Source organism: Hyperolius riggenbachi, chromosome 9, assembly GCF_040937935.1.
Source record: "Hyperolius riggenbachi isolate aHypRig1 chromosome 9, aHypRig1.pri, whole genome shotgun sequence".
Classification (NCBI taxonomy): Eukaryota; Metazoa; Chordata; class Amphibia; order Anura; family Hyperoliidae; genus Hyperolius; species Hyperolius riggenbachi.
Genome location: NC_090654.1, coordinates 274391281 through 274418571, shown reverse-complemented (window position 1 = coordinate 274418571; position 27291 = coordinate 274391281). Strand labels below are relative to the sequence as shown.

Genomic DNA, 27291 nt, shown 5'->3' with positions numbered 1-27291 from the left:
CACTCCCTGCTAGCCTCTGCAGCCAGACCTAGGCTTCATATTTGTGCACATTTAAGTATGCAGCTTAGAAATGGGACCATCAAAATAGGATAGTGGGTTTAATTGAGGACCACAGTGCTAAACCCCCTAAAGACCAGGCCATTTTTTACTAAAATGGCCACTGCCGCTTTAAAGGCTCGCTGCACCTAGGCTATCACAGCAATCAGCTGTGATAGGCTTCAGCCTATTACTGCCGATCGCTCCGGTGTCACACGGCTGTCCCCAGTGCAGCGCTGCTGCAGATCGCAGCACTGTACAAGGTTTATAGACGGCGGTTTCACCGGTTAACAGTCCCCGAGCGGCTGCCGCTGGGAGACTGAAGGCTCCGCTCCGCCTACCAAGCAGAGCTGCGCGCGCAAGCGATCTCCTGTAGTAGCCGGCCCCAGGAGTTGACACCGATTGGTGTTATTCAGTCCTGGGGCTTCCGCCGCAGTCGCACCCATTGGTGAAGTGGTCGTTAGGTAGTTCATTGGCACCGTTCTGCGATGCATACAATTTGCATCAAGTTTGCACGCAAAATTGTTTGCATCTCATTGAACCTCTAGATATGAACACCTGTCCTGGCAGTTAGCAAGGATCACATTGTAGCACTTTACATAACAGCACGGAGGCGTAGTGGATCCAAGGAAAGAGCCCCATGCTTATTTCACTGGGGTGGGGGAGGGGGGTTGTGAATTATTGCTGTGCCCTTGCGCAAACGAAATGTTTCAACCACAAAAAACAGTTACCAGCGCGCTCCTCTGGAGGGGAAGGCAGTGTGCGGTCGTTATTTTACAGTTTACAATATCATGCACAGTTGAAGTTCTCGAAAGCCGCAAAAATGGCGAAGAGGGCCGCATTCGGGCCTGTGAGCTTTGAGTTTTACAATTGTGGCATCAATGAATAATTGTATTTCTTCCGATCCTGAAATGATGCAATATGGGTGTTGCTTCTTGCCTATGAATATAACTTGTAACTATCTTCCTTGCAAAACTTTACGTTGCAATCAATATTCAGAAGCTGCACTACAGCCTTGCCACCAGAAGAGGGGGCTGCTGCACCTCCAGCATTATCCCATTGCACCATCAGTTCTGCCACTCAGGAAAGAATTACATCAGCGGCCACAGCGGCACCCTTGCAGCAAGTCTTGAGTTTGTGTAAGAAGAAGTTAGGGCAAGAAAGAGGAAGTCTAAAATCACCTAAATGTGATCCCCATGTATGAAGACAGTCAGTGACACGGCTATGTACTCTGTAAAGTGCTGCAGAAGAGGTCAGTGCTATATAAATACATAATAACAATATGGTAGGACATTAGACTATGACTATGGTAGGATTAGATTGTGAGCTCCTGAGGACAGTCAGTGACATGACTATGTACTCTGTAAAGTGCTTCAGGAGATGTCAGTGCTATATAAATACATAATAATATTATGGTAGGACATTAGACTAGGACTATGATAGGATTAGAGTGTGAGCTCCTCTGAGGACAGTCAGTGACATGACTGTACTCTGTAATGTGCTGCAGAAGATGGCAGTGCTATATAATACATAAAAATATGGTAGGACATTAGACTATTGACTATGGTAGGATTAGAGTGTGAGCTCCTCTGAGGACAGTCAGTGACATGACCATTTACTCTGTAAAGTGCTGCAGAAGACGTCAGTGCTATATAAATACATAATAATAATAATAATAATAATAATAATAATAATATGGTAGGACAGACTATGGTAGGATTAGATTGTGAGCTCCTCTGAGGACAGTCAGTGACATGTCTATGTACTCTAATGTGCTGCAGAAGATGTACAGCTGTCCCTTTCCTTCACACACAGCTCTCTTAAAGGGAACATTAACTGAGAGGGATATGGAGGTTTTCTTTTAAACCATACCAGTTGCTTGGCAGTCCTGCTGATCTCTTTGGCTTCAGTATTGGCTGAATCACACCTGAAACAAGCATGCAGCTAATCCAGTCTGACTTCAGTCAGAGCACCTGACCTGCATGCTTGTTCAGGGGCTGTGGCTAAAAGTATTAGAGACACAGGATCAGCAGGAGAGTCAGGCAACCGGCATTATTTTAAAAGGAAAAATCCATATCCTCAATGTAGGTTCCCTTTAAGCAGGATCTCTTCTCTTCCATATGTTCCTTCCCATTTGCAATCTTCGCTTTCATATTCAGCAACCCCTTTCCCATGTCTAGCCGCCTCCCTTTGAGCAGCAGTAGCCCAAGGCCTGGGCCTACGTAGCCTTTCAGGAATCCTGCCCTGCCTCCAGGCACTGGTATAGAAACCCAGCGGTGGGGCTGGGTGGTCTGAAGAGGGGCGGGTGTAAAGGAGGCAAGATGCTCTCTGGCAATCTACATTAAAGCACAGCAAAGGAGCACATTATAAACTCAGCCCAGACTCTCTCAATGGAGAATCGCTATAGGAAGCTGAAACCCATTTCATCCCACAATCCAAAAACAGTTACAGCAAAATAGTACAATATAAAAATGTAAACAAGACTCTCATTGCGCAGATCTCTCTTAAAAACAGACGGTTTATTAAAAGGTTCCACTCACATGTGCCAAGCAGTTGGTAAGCCTGTGGAGTATGGGAACGGGCTCCAACCCATGCGGCCTCCCGGGCTGACCGCCTGGAGGAGCCACATGCGGAAGTAACACACGTGGGAGCAGTGGATGCGGTGGCGTGGAGGGACGAGCAGAAACCCAGTTTTAACATCTGAACGGCGGTCAGCCCGGGTGGAGCCCATTCCCATACTCCACAGGCTTACCAACTGCTTGGCACATGTGAGTGGAACCTTTTAATAAACCGTCTGTTTTTAAGAGATATCTGCGCAATGAGAGTATTTGTTTATATTGAGGTAAATGTGTGACCAAAGAAGGAGGCAAGAGAGTCTGTTCGATTGGCAAAAGCCATAAGGTGCGAGGAGCCTGGCAAGTACCCTAAAGGTGATCTAAGGCCACTATAATCACTGGCCCACCAGATTTGGTGAGTGTGGATCCTTTAGGGTGTTCCTGGTGGTGGTGGTTACAGTCTATATACAGTGAATCTATGGTTGGAGTGCTGCTCTGGAGTAAAGATAATATAACCATTTGGTTCCCTACTGCTTCTGAGCTAACTGCTTCTGCCTTACTGTTACCGATTTTTGCCTGGATTCTGACTACTCTGCCTGCACCGATCTCTGCCTGGATTCTGACTACTCTCTGCCTGCCGCCTAAGACTGATAGCAAAGGGAATAAAGTCAGAAAATAATCGCACTTCGACTGCTCCGATTGTGATGTCACCTCTGTGCCATTCATCGGTTTCAAAACATATCACACTCGGGAGGTGTATTAGGTATATATGTACATACTGTATAATAATCTGCTGCCTTATTTGTACAGTTTTGCTATTTTTTCAGTTTATTGATAAAATTTATTTGAACAATTTTGTGTTCCAGTCTTTTATTTATAAACAGGATGTCTACCAGGCCTTTATTCTGATATATTTTGGTGAGATAAGACTTAAAGAACTGGATGCCTAAAATTCTTGGGGAAAATTTTTTTTTACCGCTTTTAGACTCATAATTCCAGACAGAAATGCACTGCCAGGGAGGTTAAACGTGCCTATTAATGGTACATTTTTTTAATCAGGAGAGATCTTTCAACAAACTTTATGATCGAATTGTGCAGAAAACTGCAGTGTGTAGCAAAAATTTGATGTGAAACTATTCTTTGGTTGATCGGAATAGAAAAGTTACTTGATCCAAAAGTTGGATTTTACGATTGCATCTGAAGAGAGAAAATGCCTTAACTGACCCATTTATGGGGAACAATCGATGACCACCTGATTACATACGATCGTAAAAAGTGCATCGAAAGATCTTATCTGATGAAAATATTGTACCATTAATGGGCATCTCTAGCCTGCTTGTCCCCAAAAGATGTAACCAGGCAGCAGAATGTCCTCCATTAAAAAACTAGAATCTCTATGGAGAATACTGGGGATGCTACGGAGCAGAGCCTCCAGTAAGAGGTGTCCATGGCACATGCCATACCTGCACCCCTGTAGATACGCCTCTGGAAATTGGGAGTGTACCCAATGAATCATGGCACCAGTCCACACCGACACGCTTTTGCTTGGAATAATAGTCATCGTGTATAAAACATTTCAGACCATAGCATGAAAGGCATTTTTAGACCAGAATTGAGTACATACCGGGGTTGCCGCTGGCCATGGAGTCGTAGATCAGCTTGCAAGCCTTCAGGAGGTAGGTGATCTTTTTCTCTGGAGAGTAGGTCTTGTGCATGGTGCTGAACTTCTGGATGATCTTCTCCATCACGCCGCTGTCTGGTACGCTGGTCGTGACGCCCAGGTCGGTGCTGGTCGTGTCTTGGATGACCAGCTGGTTTTCGGTGAGCAGCCTCAGAGAGCCGTCCTTGTTATGAATCTCTCGGAGGTAGCATTCGATGGGGGCCTTCAAGGGCTTCAGGACACACTTGCACAGTCCTGCTTCCACAATGGCATCTGCACCAGGGCAAAAAAGTTACAGCTAAATATTTTTCATTGAGATGTCCACCTAAGAGGCTCCACAACCCAATACAACATTTTTAAGTTGATGCAGAAGTAAACCAGTTACTTTTTATCTCTCGAGGGTCTCTGGTGGTGACCGGTGAGATCTCTTCAGCTCTGAAATTTTATAAATCCAGCAGCATAAGAGGGGCTACAGTTCCCCTCCAGGTTTATCTCTTATTTAGAGAGAACTGGAGGGGTGTACTATAAAAGTTTCATGAACACAACCAGGGTGTATAGCAGTGAGATTAGATTGCACCACTAGTGTCCCCTAAAGCCACAAAAAAACAAACAGATGATGAAAGCAGGTCATGCATAGGTCGATAGTGGTTTCATCTGGCTAACAATCGATTACCGCTCCTTGATTGTGGTTCATGAATTTGTGATCAATTTACTACCTTGTACATCACACAGGAATCAAACCCCTAGTGTCGTCCCCCCCCCCCCCCCCCCCCTCTCCAGTGTTGTACCATAGCCAGTGATCTTCTGCCACTAACCTCTCCCGCCACCAAATTTAACCCAACACCACCTTTTACCGTTTCAATCAACTTAGGTCTCTATATACCATTGGCAAATTTGTTCAAAGGGACTACAAATATTGACTGGTTTACTAGACTCTACAGAAAAGTAGAGTGTGTAGAAACGTGAATGTGGCCAGGATATAGCTCTCCAGTAGTGATAGTCATGATCAAGAGAACTCACAGAGAAGCATGTGATCAGTTTGGTCAGGTGATATGCAAGTCTCCGATTTGCTAGTCATGATCATGTGCTACAGCAGGATGTGATCACAGCAAATCAGAGCTTTGCAAATCTATCAGCTGACCAAACTGATCACGTGCTTCCCCAGGAGTTCTCCTAGACGTGCCCATCACTATTCTTCACATCTATGGAAGCAGCCATGTTTAATGAACTCATATGCCAACTCTGCTTTGTGTATGTCCTGTGGAAAGCCGAAGGTGTCCATTAACAGTGAGATATTTAGTAGAACAATCTTATTTTCGATAAGATCATTCAGATTCAGAGAAAAAGATCGTACTTACTCGATCCACAGCATTTAAGAATCCAACCCATTCCCTATCAAAACAAGTTATGATTGTATCTATGAAAAAACATCTGCCACGCCAATCAACCAACTCTATAAGGATACAAGCCATAATGTGAGTGTTTGGGATCAATTGGACCCACCAGCTCCTCTGTATTCATACAATAAGATCTGAATAATCCAATCGAAAATATAAAATAAATTGTACCATTACTGAGCACCTTAAAGTGAACCAGAGAGGAAGCACCCACATGTATTTTACCATATATATCAGTGGGAACATTAGAGAAAACACCTACCCTGCTCTGTTTTATCCTTCACCGCTCAGCTTGCTTGTTATCAGCCCTGATAAAATCCCCAACGGAGCATTCAGTGTGGGTCTGCTGCTCCGTTGGGGATTTTATCAGGGCTGATAACAAGCAAGCTGAGCGGTGAAGGATAAAACAGAGAGCAGGGTAGGTGTTTTCTCTAATGTTCCCACTGATATATATGGTAAAATACATGAGGGTGCTTCGTCTCTGGTTCACTTTAAGGTGTGCATACAGGCATTCAATTTTTATTGGCCAATTTTATCACCTCCATGTAGTATAAAGGGTTTACCTACACAATCTGTTATAGAATTCAAAAAAAAAAAACCTGTTGGCCTTCATATTATATTGACCAATCAAAATTGGATGACAGTATCAGGCTTTAAAGTGTACCAGAGCTGACAAAAATAAAAAAGTTTTATATACATACCTGGGGCTTCCTCCAGCCCCATCCGCTCGGATCACTCCCACACCGCCATCCTCTGCTGCCCGCAGCTTCGGGAACCGGGTCCCGTCACTTACATCATAAAACTTTATTTTTGTCAGCTCTGGTACACTTTAAGCTGCGTACACACTTTTAATAACCGTCGTTAGGAATAACAGATTAACGAGCGATCACTGACTGAAATGCTGGTACTTCTTAAATTACCTCACAAAACATAGAACGACTGGCTTTATGGTAAAGCGAATAATCAGTTTTGAATATTCCGCACGCATACAGAAGTGAAATTAAAGTTTGTTAGGTGATGGATTCTGCACATACCCGTAACAATATCCATACACACTATTGGAAATAAAAGATCATCAGATTTTGGCAAGACAGATTGGCATTTGCGACTGATGTCTGTCTGTGGCTGATCGCTAGATAATCATGTGCGAAAATTTAACAAATTAATTTAAAGTAATGATTGGTCGTTTTGTAGCCGTTTATATTCTAAAGTGTTTATGCACCTCAAAGAGAACCGGTAACAGAAAAAAACAAAACAAAAACACGTCCAAAAACGCCTGCGCAGTAGAGCGGCCCGACAGCGATCAGCTATTTTCGCCTATCTCCGAGCGGAGAGCAGATACTGCACCTGCGCTGGAGCCGGGAAGGTAAATATTGACATCCCCGCTGTTCGGGGAGCTTTATCGCCGCCGCCATGGGACCGAGGAGGACGGGGGAAGCCTCAATAGGATCCGGAGGCTTCCCTCACCCGAGGTGAGTACCCCCACAGGTTTTCTTTAAGGCTTCTTTCACACTGGGACGTTTTCATTTTTGTGGGGCGTTACGCTTTTTTTTTTTAACCACAGGATGACGCTAGAGCAATGAAAGTTTACAGGGTCTTTCACTGGATGCGATGGAAGTGGCACATCTACCGCAAAGGCATTTGTGCGTTGTCGGTCAACACGTACAGCGTATTGGAAATCATCTAAGTCTATGTTGACGCAGCTTTTTTTTTGTGGTGGCATTGCAGCGCGCAGGCACATAAGCATATTTTTTTTTTTAAATACACGTCTGTGCACTTCGTATTTCCGCCACAGGAAGTGAGCGCTAGAGAGCCCCACTTCCTGTTTGGCTGTCAGCCAGAAGGGGGATTACCGCATATTAAAATGTGAAAATCCCCAAAGGCTATTTTTAGCGTTGCAATGCGATCGCACCGCTACCGCTGGATTACAGTGTGAACCCGACCTAAGGCTGTAAGAAGGTGGTATGTAAAAAAATATAAAATTTTAAAACATTTTTCCTTACCTATCTTATCATCAGAGTAGAGGCTATAGTCCACCATGGACTTCAGCTCTGTGCTCTGCACCAAGTAGCTCTTCAGTTGGGTCATCATGAGCCTGATCTCCTGCAGCATCTCCGTGCTGGAGCTCTGCTTGGCCATCATCTCCAGACTGTAGGCTTTATAATCCTGCACCAAGTTCCCGAAGTAGGTATCCTTGTCGTGAGACAGTTCAGTGATCCTCTTCTGCAGCTTACGGTCCGCTGACATGAATGCCGAAAACACGTTGGATATGGAGACGATGGACAGTCTGTTTTTTGCCCTGTCCAGCATGAACGAATGTGACTTTTTTAAGGAGGCACTGGTCGGCTTCTCGCAGTCCTCGTCAGCGCTGCTGGTAGAGTAGGAATCTGCCTCTGGATTGGACAGTGAGGTGTTCAGGGAAGTTGGTGAACTAAGAGAGGTATCGGAATCCTTCATGGTTTGCCGGGGCAAACTCCTACGCCGATGCTCTTCTTTGTCCCGCATTTTGATATTGCTGTTTGGCGCCCCAGGTTTTTTGGAAGGTTTTGGAGACTCTGCAGGACTTCTCGAACCTTGTTTGTCTAGGCCAGGTGGTACAGAAGAGCATCTCGAAGAAACTCTCTTCTTTCGTGGTGGAGGAACAGGAGGCACCTTCTTCTCCTTGCTTGGGGATTTTGGTTCCTCACCAGGAGAATCAACACTCCTCTGCACATTTTTATTTTTGCTTACAGGAGACTCTGCTTGTTTAGTCAGCATAGCATCAGCACTTGGCTTACTGTTCTTAAGTTTGGGAGAAGTTGCACTTTGTTTTTCCTTTGGTTCCGGTTTTACTGTCAAAACGTTGGATGCAGTCTCTGGAATCTTTCCAGATGGTCGCCTTTTTGGGACGGCAGGCGGTGGGCGGACTGGACTTCGAATCTGAGATACTTCTGGACGCATATCTTTTTTTTCGATGAGGTCTTTCTTCTCTTCTGCATTGCTGATTCTCATTTCTGCAGTAGGCTTGTTGTCAGTTTGATCATCACTGACAGAGCACTTCTCCAAGTCGTCTACCGTATTCAAAGTTTGAGGAGAAGTGGGTGAAGTGGGGTTGTCAGTCTGACACACAAGAAGACTAGATTCTTCAGTTAGTGGAGGACTAGAAGTTTCAGCTGGTGGAGAATGAAGGACTTCTACAGGGTTAGATCCAGGAGGTGAAGTGTCACTAGAAGAGCACAGCCTGAGAAGTTCCACAGAGGAAGGTACAGAGGCAGGAGGGGTGGACAGCCCCGTAGTACTCCCAGGATGAGGATTCTCTGAAGACAAATTAGTCAAATTAGCTGAAGAACACTGGGAAGATGGCTCGTTGAACAGGTCCGTAGGAGACAGAGGAAGAGGCTCAAGTAGAGAAGGAGAGACCAAGACCGAGTCAGATGAACTCAGACTGACAGGAGAGGACAAAGAAGGAGAACTTAATGGAGAGTGAGGGGGTACATAACTAGGAGGAGGAGCGGAAGGAGGCACAGAGGGTAGTGGTGGCTTATGTAATGAAGGCGGTGCAGGAGGAGGTCGTCTGTAAACAACTTTAGGAAGTAGAACTTCGGGCTTTGCAACACAGTTTGTAAGAGGAAGTGTATCAGAAGCTTGTGCGTTGCCACACTCCTCGATAAAAATAGGGTTGACAAACCACAATCTATCGCTCCCAATCATCAGCTCTATTTCACAGGCACAGTCACTGGGTTCGTGCGAAGATTGCTGAGACACGCTGACGTCGCTGCTGCGACTTTCGTCACGCCATGAGAATTTCCCAGAGTGAGTCGTAAGCCCACCATTCCTGTCTCTTGTGGACGAGTCCCAGAAGCCTAAAGGAGATGGGGGGAAAAAAAAAAGTTGACACATTGGCTGCATCAAAATCTACATCAACAATAACTTATGCACCATATGATGTATCATCATAACATAAATAGGAGAATATTGATATTTCTACTAGTATTGTGATTCAAAGCCTACACTTTGCACCAGGGAAGTACCACGTATCAACAAAGAGAATAAACATTTAACTGTCTCAACCTTTAAGGCTTTGTTCACATTATAAATTGCCAGCTCTATGGCAAGCACTAAGTGATTTATACTGTGATTTTTGAAGAGCCTTTCCCTGTGATTTGCGCTTAGCAAAGAGCTTTTCTAAGCGCTTTTGCTCAGCGATTTTTTTCACTTCCTGACGTCGGTCAGGAAGTGAACTCTTTAACCCGGAAATGAATAAATACAATGCATTTATTCTTAGAAGCACTCTGGAAGTCGCTATACAAAGCGCTTTGCAATTTCCCTTATACCTTCCATTGAGCCAAAGTGCTCAGAAAATGGTACATGTAGCGTGTTTGGGATTTCAATAAAATCGAAATGCTTACATGTGAACACTGTCATAGGAAATCATCACACAAGCGCTTTTAGGGCAATTTGGAAAATTGCCAGCGCTTAAAAAAAAATAAAAATTAGCAAACGCTGATTGTGTGAACAAGCCCTAAAAGTGGGCATTTTCCTATATTCTAGTAGAGCTGTAAAGTAAACAGACTACCCAACCAGGGCATGCGACTATCTCATATGGGCCTCTGCTGAGCCTTAGAGGGTGTTTGTAGGATTCTACTAAAAAAGACTCTCCCCCCTCTGCCCCAGATCATTGGTTCCTGGCCTCAGTACTGGAACACAAACTAGATTATGGATGTCACCAGGATGACAAGAGGAGTTGTGGATAGCACGAGAAGGACCGGGCTCGCACGAGAAGGACCGGGCAAGGTCATTCACGGGTGCCCCCAAGAGGGCAGGAGGGGATATAGCTTGAGTTCCAAACCAGGAACCTCAGTCTCAACAGAACTTCACCATCAATAACAGCCTGTGCTGCTGAGGAGGCAAGCCTGTATCTAGTGTACCCTCAGTCACCTATTTGTTATATTACATAATCAATTTGGTTGTATTTGAATGGCCGGAGGTCTTTTTTTTTTCCAACTAGAAGGTTTGCTTTGAAAATGCTTTTAAAAAAACTTTCCCTTATTCTGTGCACAGTGCTGATATCACCGACAAAATTTTTTAACTATTTAACCACCCTCACAATTAAAGTGAACCCGAGACAAACCTTGTGTGAAGAAAACAAAATACATAAAAACTCACACACATACTCCTGTAGAGGCCTCCCGTGTCCTCCTTGTGCCCCTGCCCCCACTCTGCAGGACACTCCGGAAGATTCGGGAAGGCGCGCCCCTTTATGCATGAGCCCAGCCTTGCTGCAGCTTTGCGATCACAGTCGCGCCTGCGCAGTAGCTGCTCTCGCATAAAGAGGAGGAGGAGCCTGGCCCAGATCTTAAAACAGACAAGCTCGTTAGATTTCTTTATAGGTCTGAGAGCAGCAAGAGAGGTCTGGAGGACGGTGTGGGGAGCCCCTATAGGATCCAGAGCACCTCTCATGGGCATGCCTTTAAGACTCTGACCAGTACAGCAAAGTACTTAAAGGGGAACTGAAGAGAGAGGTATATGGAGGCTGCCATGTTTGTTTCCTTTTAAGTAATACCAGTTGCCTGGCAGCCCTGCTGATCCTCTGCCTCTAACACTATTAGCCATAGCCCCTGAACAAGCATGCAGCAGATAAGGTCTTTGTGACATTATTTTCAGATCTGACAAGACTTGCTGCATGCTTGTTTCTGGTGTTATTCAGATACTACTGCAGAGAAATAGACCAGCAGGGCTGCCAGGCATCTGGTATTGATTAAAAGGAAATAAATATGGCAGCCTCCGTATACCTCTTACTTCAGTTTCCCTTTAAAGATGCATACCTTTCTGTAGCTTGTGCTCTCCTCTTTCATTTGATGCCTGAAACGCCGTTCTATACTAAATAGTTTTCGCGGCTGCCATCTTGGCTATGTTATAACATCTGGGTCACCCCTGTCTTCTCTGTTAGAGAAGTGCATCACTGAATGAAGCAGGAAGAGGAAGTGACACGCATGGGCATTGCAAGAGGCTCCTCCAGAGGGGTCATATCACGACTTTGTTGAAAGGCGTCAGTCTTAAAGGAATGATCCAAGGTAAAAGAAAAAAAAAAACTTCCACTTACCTGGGGCTTCCTCCAGTCCGGGGCAGCCGTCCTGTGCCCCCGCTGCAGCTCCTGCATCTCCCGGTCATCTTCGCTGGCGGAGCCGTCCTCGCCAGCTCTGCCCCTGCGCAGTAGCGTCCAGATGACGTCGGCCAGACCACGTGACCCCCGCGGGGGAGCTCAGGAGAGGCCGACCTGGAACCCGACCTTGCTCCACCAGCAAAGAGAACCGGGAGACGCAGGAGCTGCGGCGGGGGCACAGGACGGCTGCCCCGGGCTGGAGGAAGCCCCAGGTAAGTGAAACTTTTTTTTTTTTTTTTTTTTTTTTTTTTTTACACCTTGCATTATTCCTTTAAAGGCATGCCCATGAGAGGTGCTCTGAGTCCCTTTAAACTGTAGTGAGAAGAATACGGAGGCTGCCATATTTACTTCCTCTTGTGCCTGGTATACATGATGCAATTTTCCGTCAGACGGGTCAAATCGATAATCGACATGTCCGATAGTTTTTCTGATTGATTTTCGGAAATCAGATCGGATCGGTCCGAAATAATCAATTTGACCGGCAATCTGATGGAAAATTGCATTGTGTGTACCAGGTATTAAACAATACCAGTTTCTTGGCAGCCCTGCTGATCTATTTGGCTGCAGTAGTGTCTGAATCACACCAGAAACAAGCATGCAGCTAATCTTGTCAGATCTGAAAATAATGTCACAAACACCTGATCTGCTGCATGCTTGTTCAGGGGCTGGGGCTAAAAGTATTAGAGGCAGAGGATCAGCAGGACAGCCAGGCAATGTGCATTATTTAAAAGGAAATAAAAAATGTCAGTCTCCATATCCCTTCCACCTCAGGTTCCCTTTAAGCCATATTGGGCATCTCAATGTTTTGTCCCCCCCGCTTGTCTGAATTAGGAAGGGGGCCTTGCTGAAGTTAGGTGGATCCATCGGTACATCGCTCACAGGTTGGGTGTCATTGGGTGCCATACATATGCCTGATTGTCAGCTTAGGTGGTAGTTATCGGCCCACTTCAAGTGAACCAGAGATGAAGCACCCTCATGTATTTTGCCATATAGATCAGTGGGAACATTAGAGAAAACACCTACCCTGCTCTCTGTTTCATTCTTCACTGCTTAGCCTGCTTGTTATCAGCCCTGATAAAGTCTCCGACTGAGCATTCAGTCTGGCTTTGCTCAGGAATCATTATAGCTGAGTCTGTTCTCTGATGTCTTTTCAAGCCCAAGTCTGCTCCCTTCTGGCTCTGCTATAACGATTCCTGAGCAAAGCCAGACTTAATGGTCAGTCAGGAATTTTAACAGGGCAGGTAACAAGCAGGCTGAGCAGTAAAGTATGAAAGAGCAGGGTAGGCGTTTTCTCTAATAAAGGGAGGGGGGGGGGGACACACACACCAAGAGCCCAATAGTGTGATATTGTATAGATGAAAATTATTAATGAGTAATATAACAAATTAATACTCACAAACCAGGGTTACCATTAGGCAACCACTGTGAAGGCAGGTGGGGAGATTAACCTGACCCCACTCAGGATTAAAAGTCGCTCTCTGTAGATGGGAAAAAGATGGGTACAACCCTCCACCAAGGGTGGACTTAGCAATATGTAGAAGCTTTCCAGAGTTGCCAATAGAATAAAAGTCACATAAACGAGCTTAAAACTGATGGGGCAGTGGTGGACCTACCCCATCCATGCGGATGAAGCAAACAAAGTAAGGACTGTGGCATCAACAGTAAAACAACAATCTGTTTATACTCCACAGTAAAATTAGGCAACGCGTTTCACGGGCTTATTCCCGCTTCTTCAGGCCAATCAAAAAGGAGCATACAGCTTATCAGCATCAAAACCACACAGAGGCGCTCAGTGTGGTTTTGATGCTGATAAGCTGTATGCTCCTTTTTGATTGGCCTGATGAAGTGGGATTGAGCCCGTGAAACGCGTTGCCTAATTTTACTGTGGAGTATAAATAAATTGTTGTTTGACTGTTGATGCCACAGTCCTTCCTTTGTTTGCTTTGTCCGCATGGATGGGATAGGTCCACCACTGCCCAATCGTTTTAAGCTCGTTTAAGTGACTTTTATTCTATTGGCGCCTCTGGAAAGCTTCTACATGTTTTCTCTAATGTTCCGACTGATCTATATGGCAAAATACATGAGGGTCCTTCGTCTCTGGTTCACTTTAAGGGCTGGTTCACACGGGCGTCTGCTGAGCTTTTGCTTGGCGTTGCGTTCAAACGCCAGCTTTTAAACGCCAGCGTTTAAAAGCTAGTTTTTGAAAGCTTTTGAAAAGTGTTCAAGGCTAGCAGTTCTGGTCTCTGCTATTGTTTCCTCACGTTTACTGCCTCTGAAAGCAGCATGTTGCTTTTGAGACTAGACGCAACGCTGGGATCTACTGCCAGGCTTTCATGAAAGCCTGCAAAAGCCAGCTCTAAACGCTCCCATTCACTTGCATGGGATGGCAGTAGATCCCAAAAAACGCCCGTCTGAAAGGATACCAGAGCCAAAAAAAAAAAAAAAAAAAAAAAAAAAAAATGGAGTTCACATCTCTGCCCCCCACAGTGTACCTGAAAGCCCCCTGGGATCTTCTGAGTCACCGGAGTCGGGGTGACTGCACAGGCTGGGCTGCCCCTGTGTACGCGTATGAGGTCACAGCACCATGGGCATGACGTCAATCGCATGCACTGTGTGCTCCCAGCCAGGGACAGCCCGGCCTGCGCAGTCACCCCGACTCCGGGGACTCCGGGAAGAAGACTGTAAGATTCACTGGCCGCTCATGGGGGCGAAACGCCAAGACCCACGCTGAGGCGCAAGCCTCTGGGTCTCGGCCTGTCTGACGTCACTGGAGCGCATGGCGCTCAGCTCCCATTGAATAAGCGGCAGAAATGCTCTCAGTACACGCTCCGCTGCTGTAAACAATGACCATGTGTGCGCATAGCGTGTCAGCATCTCTCTGTGGATTGGTCACTTTGGATTCCTTTAGTCTTGATTGGTTAAGTGCTAGTATAAATGTAAGGTGAGCACCCTCAGTAATCGCCCGTGATAGCCTATGCTGGGCTTGTTGCTGAGATTGCGCTCACACCAAGTGCTTGTCTTGCTGATGACTTGTGCCTGTCTCTTGACTAAGCCTCTTCTAGATTGGATTACCTGTTATCGACACGGCTTGAACCTGACCACGCTTCTGTATTGGATACCCTGTTACCGACCCGGCTTGTTGAAAGGATTTGCATGAACGCTGCCTGCACTGACCCTGGCCTGATTGACCTTGTATCTGTCTAATGATTACTTCAGCCATTTCCTGCCATCTTGTCTTCATCTGGTTTGCTTCAGCCTACAGGCCTAAGGTGACTATTCAGTATACTGCGTTACATTGTCTTGCTGGGTTTGGCGATTGTGGTCTGCCAGTCTGTATGCTACATCTGCATGCAGGGTATTGTAGTTTGCATCAGGCAGGAGCTTTCGAAGGTGTTAGGGCTGGGTTATATGTCAGTCATATGGGCATACAGCCTGAATCACAGCAGGTGACCAGGCAAGCACGACACAGATACCGGGGGCACTCAGGTACAGTGCGGTAGGCATCGGCACAGGTGCAGTATATGCTCGCTCCCCCCGGTTTCCATTTTTTTTTCAGCTCTGGTATCCTTAAAAGCAGTATTCCTGGAAGTAATTAACCCATCTGCCGACTCCACAGCAGCTACACAACAGGTCTCAGCTTCCTCCTCTGTGTCATCACCTCCAGATAACCGGTCAAGATTGCCAAAGCCCGGTTTAAAAGAGAACTTCTCTTTAACTCTGACTCATCTCTCTGATCTGCACAGGAGGATTCTGGGTCATCTGGGCCAATTCACGGGAAGCTATGAGCCAAACATTATACCAATGTATCCAGGAACTGAAGAGGTGACCTAAGCCTTGTAGGGTCCTCTCCGGGAAACCCAAGTCTTCACAAGAAACCAACACAGGGCCCTCCCCTTTCCCCAGAACATCCCGCAGTGAGCGCAGGACTCTGAATCCACGAAATAAAATGTATGGCCAATTTTAATTTTGTCCCCAAAATGTAAGGTTTGATAAGGGTATGTATATTTTAGCATATTCCTCGTTTTAGCTGCATCACACAAAGAATATCATATTGTTTGGACTTTAGAGGCACCTAGGTTTAGAGGACAAAAAACGGGGGGGGGGGGGGGGGGAGAAATGTACTTAACTTGGTGCATCCATAGTCCAAGAAGGTCTTGTAGATGTGCTTCCCCCAATGATTGTGTCCTCCTCCTGTCCCCCAATGATTGTGTCCTCCTCCTGCCCCCATTGGTGTCCTCCTCCTCCTGCCCCACTTGGTCTTGTCCTCCTCCTCCTGCCCCCCATGGTGTCCTTCTCCTCCTGCCCCCCTTGGTGTTGAGGTCCTCCTCCTCCTGCCCCCCTTGGTGTTGAGGTCCTCCTTGGTGTCCTCCTCTTGTCACCCTTGGTGTCCTACTTCGCTCCCCGTGTAATGGATTGCAAGTAGCAACAGCAGCCGCGTGCATCACTTACCTGACCTGAGGGTGCCCACGACGATCAGCTGCTTCTCCTCTCACACGCTCTTCCCCTAGTGCCAGTCGCGTGCGTAATGATGCGAACAGGAAATGCCGGCACTAGGGGAAGAGGGCGTGAGAGGAAGATCAGCTGACCCCCGTCGGCACCCTCGGGTCAGGTGAGCGATACAAGCAGCTGCTACTTACATTTCTCAAGGGGAGCGGAGGAGGACGCCAGGGAGTTCCCAACATCGCGGCGGGTTATATCAGCAGGTAATCGTAAGTCAGGGACTCCTTGTATTTGGACTATAAGATGCAGGAACTTGTTCTCCCCACTTTTGGGGGAGAAAAAGTGCATCTTCTAGTCCGAAAAACATGGTAGTCACCTCACACAGTAAATAAATAGCTGTTCAAACAATGTGCTCATTATAAATTAAATAAATAAATAAAATATAATACTATATACATATAAGGGTGTGTACACACATCCAATTTTAAATGGCAGTGCCTGGCCAATTTTACCACCTGCATGTAGTAGGAGAGCTTACCTTCACTATCTGCTCATAGTATTCAAAATCTGTTGGTAAGGTGGTTAAATTGGCCAATCAAAATTGGATGTGTGTACCAGGCTTTCATTTACCAGCCAAAGAACCCTGACTGACTTTGGGCAACTGCTCCATTCCCTCCATCTTTCTTTGCACCTGTCTTGCTACATCAGCCCCACTGATTGTCTCTGGGTATAGCTGAAGTCCAGTTGAGGCCCGGGGTTTACCTGAGCCGAGGTTGGAAACGGTCTCCAGGTCCTGCAGGGTTTGGGCTTTGGAGATGGCGAAGGGCAGTCGCAGCGGAGAGGGTAAAATATCTCTGCAAAGAGCAAGACAGACTATTAGGTTCCATCACAACATAAAAAACGTGGAGGTTTCTTGTGATTTGTCAAATAAATTATTTTGTATTTATTTATACACACACACACACACACCTCTGCCTGCCAAGTCCTCAGGTCTCTTTTCTTTGACCCCGCCCCCACTTAAAGGGGCACTACAGTGGAAAAATGTAAAATTTAAAATATGTGCAAACATATACAAATAAGTAAATTTTTTCCAGAGTAAAATGAGCCATAAATTACTTTTCTCCTATGTTGCTGTCACTTACAGTATGTAGTAGAAATCTGACTGAAGTGACAGGTTTTGGACTAGTCCATCTCTTCATAGGGGATTTTCAGCAAGGCTTTTATTCTTTGTAAAGATATTCCCTAAAAAGGATTTAAACAACGATGCTGGCCAGCTTCCTACACAGTTTTTTGCCAGTTGTACAGAGCAACTGCCATTCACTAAGTGCTTTTAAAAATAAATACATCCCTGAGAATCTCCTATAAATAGATGGACTAGTCCAAAACCTGTCACTTCTGTCAAAAGTCTACTACCTACTGTAAGTGACAGCAACATCGGAGAAAAGTAATTTATTGCTCATTTTACTCTAGAAAAAAATGTACTTTGTATATGGTTTCACATATTTTAAATGTTACAGTTTTTCGCTGTAGTGCCCCTTTAAGTGTACCCTGTTGGCTGTACAGAGTGTTGCAGGGGGTGGAGCATACAGTCACTTATGCCCTGCGCGTGCTCCTCCCTGTGTCTTCTCTCCACCCCCACCGTGTGCCACATGCATGACAGGATTACGCACATGCCATCTGACACCAAGAAGTGAAGACTCCGGACACAGGAGGCGGCTCATCGGCAGACAGGTGAGTGTAATCTCCGCTGCAACACTTCCCACAGCCTTAAGGGAAGCACATTTTACATGGTGGAGAACAGCTGGGCATTACCGCCGTGCACCCAACCACCCCCTATAGAGTGACCTCTTTCCTTCCTGTCCAATCTTTAAAGGACAACTGAAGTGAGGGTAGGTGAACAGAGGCGCCAGAAGGATAAAAGTACATAAAAATTTTTTTTAAAAAAATTGCTGGGAGGAAGTGGTGGACTCTCCTCCGTTAAAGCAGACACCATTGCTTTATCCTCTGCTTATTGCCTGAAGAAGTGGGCTGTGCCCGCGAAACGTGTTGCATCTTTGGGGTATTTTCAATAAATATGTATATCTATATATTTACAGTCCTTGGTGTCTGCTTTAACGGAGGCGAGTCCACCACTTCCTCCCAGCAATTTTTTAAAATTTTTTATGTACTTTTATCCTTCTGGCGCCGCTGTTCACCTACCAATATATTTGCGTCCACCCCAGGTGGAGGGGTGATCTACCCCCTTTCTTCCCATCTACAGAGAGCGACTTCTTAGGGCCCTTTCACACCAGAGGGATTTTTCGGCATTTTAATGCCACGGCCGAAGTTGGCGTTTTGCTAGGTAAAAGAAAGTCCATAGACTTTCATTTTACCTTTCACATCTAACTCGGTGTTTTGGAGTGTTGCGTTTCAACGCTCCCAGGAGCTTTTTCAGGGCTGTTTACAGCCGAAGTTGGCTGTTGGCGTTTCAATGATAGTGAATGGAAAATGCCAACTTCAGCGTTTTCAAAGCCTTTTCAAAGCGTTTTACAGCTATCTTGTTCACTTATTTTTATAGAAGAAAAAAAAAAAAAAAAGGACGTTTTCATATGGGCTGTAAAACTCTTTCAAAACGCTTTGAAAACGCTATGTATTGGCGTTAAGCAAAAGGCTGACTTTCCGCAGCCTCTAGTGTGAAAGAGCCCTTAATCCTGAGTGAGGACAGGTCTAATCTCCTCACCTGCCTAATGAGTGGTTACCTAGGTGGTAACCCGTGTTTGTGAGTATTACCATCTCACTGTTTCATTTATCCAATCAATTTTGACATACTACACCATATTGGGCTCTCGATTTCTCTTCAACTTTAACTAAAGTGAGGGGGACATGGATGCGGTCATTATATATGTCCTTTTAAGCAATACCAGTTGCCTGGCTGCGGATCAGTTCATTTCGGCGCGCGGCTGTTTGAGCTGAGCGCCGAAACTGGGGGCCGTCATAGCAGCAATGCTATGATGTGCGCCCTGCCTATTGGTAATTTGGGGCTCTGGCGGTTGCCAGACCCCAATTACATCTCGCTCCAAGTTGTGACAACTCGGAGGGGGGATAAGTGAACCAGAGACGAAGCACCCTCATGTATTGTACCATATATATTAGTGGGAACATTAGAGAAAACACCTACCCTGCTCTCTGTTTCATTTTTCACTGCTCAGCCTGCTTGTTTCAGCCCTGATAAAATCCCCGACTGAGCATTCAGTCTGGCTTTGCTCAGGAATCATTATAGCTGAGTCATTATAGCAGAGCCACAATGGGGCAGGCTTGGGCTTGAAAATACATCATAGAAGACAGACTCAGCTATAATGATTCCTGAGCAAAGCCAGACTGAATGCTCAGTCAGGGATTTTATCAGGGCTGATAACAAGCAGGCTGAGCAGTGAAGGATGAAACAGAGAGCAAGGTAGGTGTTTTCTCTAATGTTCCCACTGATATATATGGTAAAATACATGAGGGTGCTTCGTCTCTGGTTCACTTTAACGCCGCCTTGGAGTTTATCAGTAGTGGGGAAAGCTGTTAGTCGGCTCTCCCCGCGCCGAACTGAGCGATGCCGACATAATATGCACCCGCCTGGCTGTCCTGCTGATCCCCTGCCTCTAGACCCGGAACTAGCATGCAGCAGATTAGGTGTTTTTGACATCACATCTGACTGGATTAGCTGCATGCTTGTTTCAGGTGTGTGATTCAGACACTACTGCAGCCAAATAGTCCAGCAGGGCTGCCAGGCAACTGGTATTGTTTAAAAGGAAATAAATATGGCAGCCTCCATATTCTTCTCACTTCAGTTGCCCTTTATCAATTAATCAATCAATAAATCAAAAAGGTATCAATTAATACTTCAATCTATTTCACATGGAAATCAATCGTAATTAGAATCGGGCGACCATATTGTGGAATCAACATTTGGGGGGAGGGGGGGGGGGGGGAACTCGACCGGGGGGGGGGGGGGGTTTCCTTCGCACGCCGTTACCGGGGTGCACGCGATCAAGCAAGTCAACCCAAGATTTTCCAGCATGTCCGATCGATACATGCAACCAATATCGGCTTGAGATTGGTTGAGTGGGTATGCTCTTGGTGGCAACGATTTTCATCAGATTCGATAATTAATCGAATCTGATGGTCCATTGGCCGCCAAGTCTACTGCTGTATGGCCACCTTTAGAAGTGTACATTCCAGAGTGACCCATGAACGGATAAGCAGTAAGGGCCCATTCACACTAGAGCGTTTTGCCGCGAATTCGGCAAAACGCTCAAACTGTAGCGCTTTTTAAAAGCTCTAGTGCAATGAAACCCTATGGGCCCGTTCTTACTTGGGAGATTTGCGCTAATTGCCACAAATCGCCCAAGAAACGCGTCACCTGCACCATTTTCAGGCGATTTCCTGGCGATCGCATTTCAGTGCTATAGAAGCGCTAAACGCGATCACGGCAAAATCGCCACAGTGTTCAGTGATTTTTCCGTGTGAAATCGCGGAAAAATCACTCCTGCAAAACGCCAGCAAAAATCGCAGCCGTTTTTAAAACGCAAGTGTGAATGGGCCCTTAGCGCTGTAATCTACCAGGGAAGGGAGAGTTTTTTTGGCTGACACCACAAAGTTATAACGGACTTTACTTGCAGCCCAAATCTGTTTATTTTTTTTACTGACTGTCAGTAAATTTAGTGACGGTTGGCAACGTGCGCACTTGCCGAGCAGTTCAGCGAGTCTGCAGCTGACGAGTGCCATACGGGTGCAATTAAAATGCAGACAAACGGCAGTGTTTGTAACACCTTTAGTGTCTGCGATTGACATGCGGTGGCATTACCCAGAGGCAGAGAACCACTTCATGTCGGGTCTAAGCGCGGCTGGGTGTGGAAACTCATCTGTCGAGCTCCAGCACAGAGTTGTAACAAGTGCTGCCGCTGTGCCGTTGCAAGAGAGCAGCTGTTATATGGGAGAGAAGTTAAAAGGTTTGGTGCCACAGTTTTTTAATGTATGCACAGCTCCACCCCTATGTGAAAGATTGATCCTTTTTTGAGCAGTTTCTCCAACACCTAATGGATATTAAAGAGGAACTCCAGTGAAAATAATGTAATAAAAAAAGTGCTTCATTTTTACAATAATTATCTATAAAGGATTTAGTCAGTGTTTGCCCATTGTAAAATATTTTAAATCCCTGATTTACATTCTGACATTTATTACATGGTGACATTTTTACTGTTGGCAGGTGATGTAGCTGCTGCATGTTTTTTTGGCAGTTGGAAACGGCTGTAAACAGCTATTTCCCACAATGCAGCAAGGTTCCCAGACAGGAAGCTGCCAGGAGTACGTACTCAAGAGTTTCTTGTGGGAGGGGTTTCACAATATCAGTCATACAGCGCCCCCTGATGGTCTGTTTGTGAAAAGGAATAGATTTCTCATGTAAAAGAGAGCATCGGCTACTGATTGGGATAAAGTTCAATTCTTGGTCGGAGTTTCTCTTTAAATACTGACCAAATTGTAGACATAACTAAACTAATTCAGGGTACCACCTGGTCATACTTGTCAGGTATTCCTAACTTACTTATGACTATATCAAACTGGTGTATCTGTTACTCTGTTAACCTGTTAATCAGGGTCGTAACTAGAAATCACTGGGCCCCCTGCAAAACTTTGGATGGGGCTCCACCTGCACACTGAAGAGAGACGGTTTACAAATCTTTGTCTACAAAACTTTGTAGGATTCCTTATCAGTGGCTGAGCAGATGCAGTCATTAGAACAATTGTGCAGAGGGCAGAAAGTTTTTTCTCTCAGTGTCCAGACTCCTCAAGTATCCTTAAGGGGCCCATACACGTATACTATTTCCCGCCGATATACAGCAGATTCGATCACTGTGATCGAATCTGCTGTGAAATAGTTGTGAAAACGCAGGCCGAACGATTGATTTCCATCCAAAATCGATTGTTCCCGTCGATCTGTCCGCACGGAATATTTCGCTCGAGTGGGTCAATATCGGCGTTTGAACGTCCGACGACCGACGCCAGGGGCAATAGATTACCTGATCCGGCCGGCGTGTATCCCCGCTGTCACCGCTGCTCCTTCTCCGCTGGGTTTCGGCAGGCTTCACTTCTTCCTGTCCCGACAGGACGTTTAATCAGTACAGCGCCCTCTTCCCCAGACAGGAAGTAAAGTGAAGCTGGAGCCCTGGAGCCGAGAGCGGAAAAGACAGCAGAGACCGGGAGACTCGCGCCGGCCGGATCAGGTAATGTATGTTTGGGAGGGGGGGGGGGGGGGGGGGGGGCGCGTCAGCTTCACAGATGGTGCTGAAATCGATTCACAATCTGTTTGCAGTAAAGGCAGCCTGACGATCCCTCTCTGATCAGGTTCGATCAGAGAGGGATCTGTTGGTCGATCTGATGGCAAATCGACCAGTGTATGGCCACCTTTAGAGTACACAGCACTTGGGGAGGGGTAGAGAGGCTGGGAGTAGAGCAGAACTGTACACAAGACCCTGCTGAACACTGAATTAGGCACTCTACATATCTTTGTCTGCAAAACTTTGTATGATTCATTACCAGTGGCTAAGCAGAAGCAGTCATTAGAACAATTGTGCAGAGAGCAGAAAGTGTTTCCGCACCTTGCCTTTAGTTGTCAGTCTCAAGACAGGGGGAAAAAACCTCACCCCCCCCCCCCCCCCAGGGCCCCCCCTGTGGCTTCTGGCCCCCCCTGCTGCTGCATCCCTTGCAAGGTCTATTGTTACGCCCCTGTAAATCTTACATTTTCTTTACAATTTTGATTTTTTGTTTATTCTTGGCCTATGCTACAGCTACACAATATCTAAAACACCTGATTTGTTATCGATCTATTATACATGACTCTATATGTCCAAACATAGCACATAGTGATTGTTTGAAAAATATGGTCTTGAGAGATGTACCAATAACGGAATGCCAACGGCGACTAACTTCACATTCATCTGTGTTTATACCACAATAAAATGTTTTTGGGAAAAAAAAAAAAAAAAAAAAAAAAAGAAAGAAAATAACTGGCAGGCGTTGAATTCGCCACCTTTACCTGCCCATATGATAGAGCCCTATTGAGTGCAGGTCTCTCCTCCAGCTCAGGCCAGTCACGTAGGACAGTTCTACTAAAGTTGTCTAAAAAGTTTTACTAAATGCTCAGCATGAAATAGGAAATGTCACAACGCAGTCAAGGAACAAACTGCAAACCACAAGCAGTCATCCCCTCTCATGCAGGGCAACATGTGCAATGTGTTCCGTCATACAATCGGGGGCTGGGCTACCATTTCAGCCTTACAAGGGATTTCTTAAAGTGAACCAGGGACGAAAAGGAAAAAATAAATAAATAAAAAAGTACCTGGGGCTTCCTTCAGCCCCATTCGCCTGGATTGCTCCCACGCCGCCAGCCTCCTCTGCTGTCTGCAGCTATGAGAACCGAGTCCCTGCACTGTCGTCAGTCGGAGCCAGTCTAGCGTAAGGGCCCGTTTACACCTATAATCGCAAATTGCGGGAGTGATTTTCCTGCGATTTAACGCGGCAAAAAAAATCACTGGACACTGCGGCGATTTTGGAGCGATCGCGATTAGCGTGGTTTGCACACTAATCACAATTACGAAACGCAAATCGCCACCAAACCGCTACATGCGATAACCGCAAACGCAGCAGTGAGGACACTGCCACTTGCTACAATGTGTAGCGGTTTTTACAAAACCGCTAGCGGTTTGCCATGAGCGGGAATCGCGTGATTACCGCTCAGGTGTGAATGGGCCCTAAGAGAAGTGTGCTGTTTGCATTTCTCTCCAGCAGCTGCTGAAGAGATGTGTATAATTTTTTTTTTCCTTTTCTAGAGATAGACATAGATAGATAGATAGAGATAGATAGATAGAGATAGAGAGATAGATAGATATAAATAAAAGTACTGTAGTGAAAATAACCTAATAATTAAAATGGCTTATGGTTTACAATATTCAGGCCCCGCTCACATCACAAATGCGGATGGCCACGCATGCGGAAGGCAATGCATGCGAACGCACGCCATCCGCCTTTGTGTGCGTTGCGTGGCTGATCCCATCACTAAAAAGTGAATGGGACAGCCACGCGGTTTTACAAAAAATGCGTGCAGCATGCGTTCCTGGACCGCACAGGTCCGGAACGCATGCAGTGTGAACATCAGACATTGCACTCTATGCAATGTCTGATGTCGTGCGTGTCGGCCACCTGCACGCGTTTCCAAAACGAGGCTGGAAACGCGTGCAGTGTGAACGGGGCCTCATTTAGGCCTGGTGCACACCAAAAACCGCTAGCAGATCCGCAAAATGCTAGCAGATTTTGAAACGCTTTTTCTTCTTTTTCTGCAGCGTTTCAGCTAGCATTTTGCGGTTTTGTGAAGCGCTTTTGGTGTAGTAGATTTCATATATTGTTACAGTAAAGCTGTTACTGAACAGCTACTGTAACAAAAAACGCCTGACAAACCGCTCTGAAGTGCCGTTTTTCAGAGCGGTTTGCGTTTTTCCTATACTTAACATTGAGGCAGAAACGCATCCACAATCCAAAAAATGCCTCACCCCGGGAGTATGCGTTTCTGCAAAACGCCTCCCGCTCTGGTGTGCACCAGCCCATTGAAATACATTACCCAAGCGTATCCACAGCCGCAAGCGGATCGCAAACCGCAGCAGAACCGCTCTGGTGTGCACTAGGCCTTATAGATTATTTAGTCTGTGTTTGCCCATGGTCATGACATCACACAGTGGGAGGGGTTTCACCTCAGTATCAGCCTTTCAGCCTCCCTAATGATCTAGAGAAAAGGTAAAGATTTCTCTAGGAAAAGGGGATACCCGCTACTGATTGGGTTAAAGTTTCTCTTTAAGTATGACCAAACTCAGATAGGTTTATGAGGAGCAACGATAGTTGAATGATCGTTAGGGTGACATGGGGGAAAGGAGAGCTGTACAGACAACCTGTTCATGTACAGCCAAGTAGCGAGTGCTGTTCTATAGAGAGGGGAGGAGGGGCCACAGGCAGCGAACTAGCAAGCGACCTCCTATGGCGCAGGCAACAAAAGGAAACCATGCGCTCATTTGTGGGGCAGTTGTGCACAAAGTAGATTCTTGCCAAGATGGTTCAGAGAGATCGTTTTGGCAGAGTTTTCTCAGAGGTGTGTAGGAGGCTTGAGAGGAGCCGTTATTGAATTCATTTCTTAAATTGCTTATAGTGTTACTTGTGCCTAAAAAGAAAACAAGAAACAGTTTAACTTTCCTGGGGCTTCTTGCAGCCCCCTGCAGTCATCTCATACTCGCCCCATCCATCTGAGTCCCTCCAGCAAGCAGCAGCGACCTCCTGAAAGCTGGCCGGTCAGAAGCCCCGAGCACCAGGAGTGCGCTCTCGTTGCATTCTGCACATACTCCGTAACGATTTTCCCATACTGTGCATGCGCAGAACGCTGCCGTGTACGGAGACGATATGAGCAGGCACGTGGCCGACTCATAAGGATGGCTTGAGCACAGGGAGGACTCCAGGGGGCTACAAGAAGCCCCAGTTAAGTTAAACTTTTTTTTCTTAAAGAGGAACTTCAGCCTAAACAAACATACTGTCATTAAGTTACATTAGTTATGTTAATTCAAATAGATAGGTAATATAATCTCTTACCCACCCTGTTTTAAAAGAACAGGCAAATGTTTGTGATTCCATGGGGCAGCCATTTTTTTTTTTGGGGGTTGAAAGGCGGTGAAAGGGAGCATGAGACGCAGTTCCAACTGTCCCGAGTGCTAATCACCCCTCCCAGTTGCTAGGCAACATGAACATAGGAAATCCCATCATGCTTTGCACAGCCTCAGGGGAAAAATGCCTGGGCAGTTTTCTTGGATGGGGCGGAGCTTATCTTTTGTGCAGCTAAAAATAAGCCTTAGGTAAGAAAAACAAAGTTCTGATGCTGTGAATCTTAAAGAAACACCAGGCCTTTTCAGTGCGGCTGCGTACATTTTCAGTCTGGAAGTTCACTTTAAGGAGTTGTCAATCTATGCTGCACCATGATATACTTACCTGGGGCTTCCTCCAGCCCCTTGCGGCCAACATGTCCCACGCAGCATTTCCGCTCCCAGCCACCGGCCCGGGGTCCCCACGAGTGCTGAGGCCGACCTCAAGGTTGTCCTCTACTGCACCTGCGCGAGCGCCGCTGTCAATCAAGTCCATGTTGCCCGTAGGCTGCAGGCTTTGTTTATTTTTTCAGATGCCTCAGCGAGGCTCTCTCTCTCTCTCTCCCCCAGTCCCCCTCCCTCTCCTTCCTCCCTCCCCTCCGTTCGCTCCATTTGAACATCAGCCTATGAGAGGAGGGCGCTTCTTGGCCAATCAGAGGCCGGGGATCGGCGATCTCGTACAGCACTGCGACCCCCGGCAGCGATGTACGCTTGTAAACAAAGGGGATTTCTTTCCCCTTATATTTACAAGCAGCCTGCTGGCCGCGATCGGCGGATAGCAGGCTAATCACGGAACTCCGTTCCGTGACGCGGCAGGGAAAGATCGCGCATGCGCACGGCCGTTCCCTGGAAAACTGCAGCACCAAGACTTGACGCCAATTGGCGTTAGGCGGTCCTGGGGCTGCCGCCACGGTCACGCCCATTGGCGTGAGACGGTCCTTAAGTAGTTAAACTTTCAAGTGTGTACACACCATTAGTCTGCCAGTTGGATCGGACAGAATACCAGATATCAGTCGCTTGTTGTGGTCAATGAGTAGGCATGTTCCCAGGATCACCTAAATCTGGGCTGTTGCCCCGCAGGCCAGATGTGGCCCCAAGCCACACTCACTTGCCCGGACTATTTGTTTGTGTCAGGCCACTTCCTCTGGCAGGCTCACGTTTTTTTTTTTTGCGCTTAGCTCCACCCCCCAAAGCCAGGACATTGATGCTGTGCCTCCTCCATCTGAAAAATCCAGTGCTAGACACACAGCACTGACTTAAATTGAACAAAAAAAAAAAAAAAAAGAGACCAACGGTGTGGTACAGTTTGGTAATAAGAACAAGTATAGAGCTGTATGGTTTATGCTCACAAAAGGTAAGTTGC

At 46.3% G+C, this 27291-nt stretch overlaps 1 protein-coding gene across 5 annotated transcripts in view; it reads right to left on the bottom strand.

Annotated features, from left to right (window-relative positions):
* RIN3 (Ras and Rab interactor 3) overlaps window positions 1–27291 on the bottom strand; it is a 105379-nt gene that overhangs the window by 5597 nt on the left and 72491 nt on the right. For all 5 annotated transcript variants that reach the window (XM_068254608.1, XM_068254607.1, XM_068254610.1 and 2 more), the window contains 3 exons: window positions 16993–17084; window positions 7652–9490; window positions 4216–4524 (listed from right to left, as the gene is read on the bottom strand). In XM_068254608.1, the coding sequence (XP_068110709.1) occupies window positions 4216–4524; window positions 7652–9490; window positions 16993–17084 (2240 nt within the window). The remainder of the gene's footprint in view (window positions 1–4215; window positions 4525–7651; window positions 9491–16992; window positions 17085–27291) is intronic.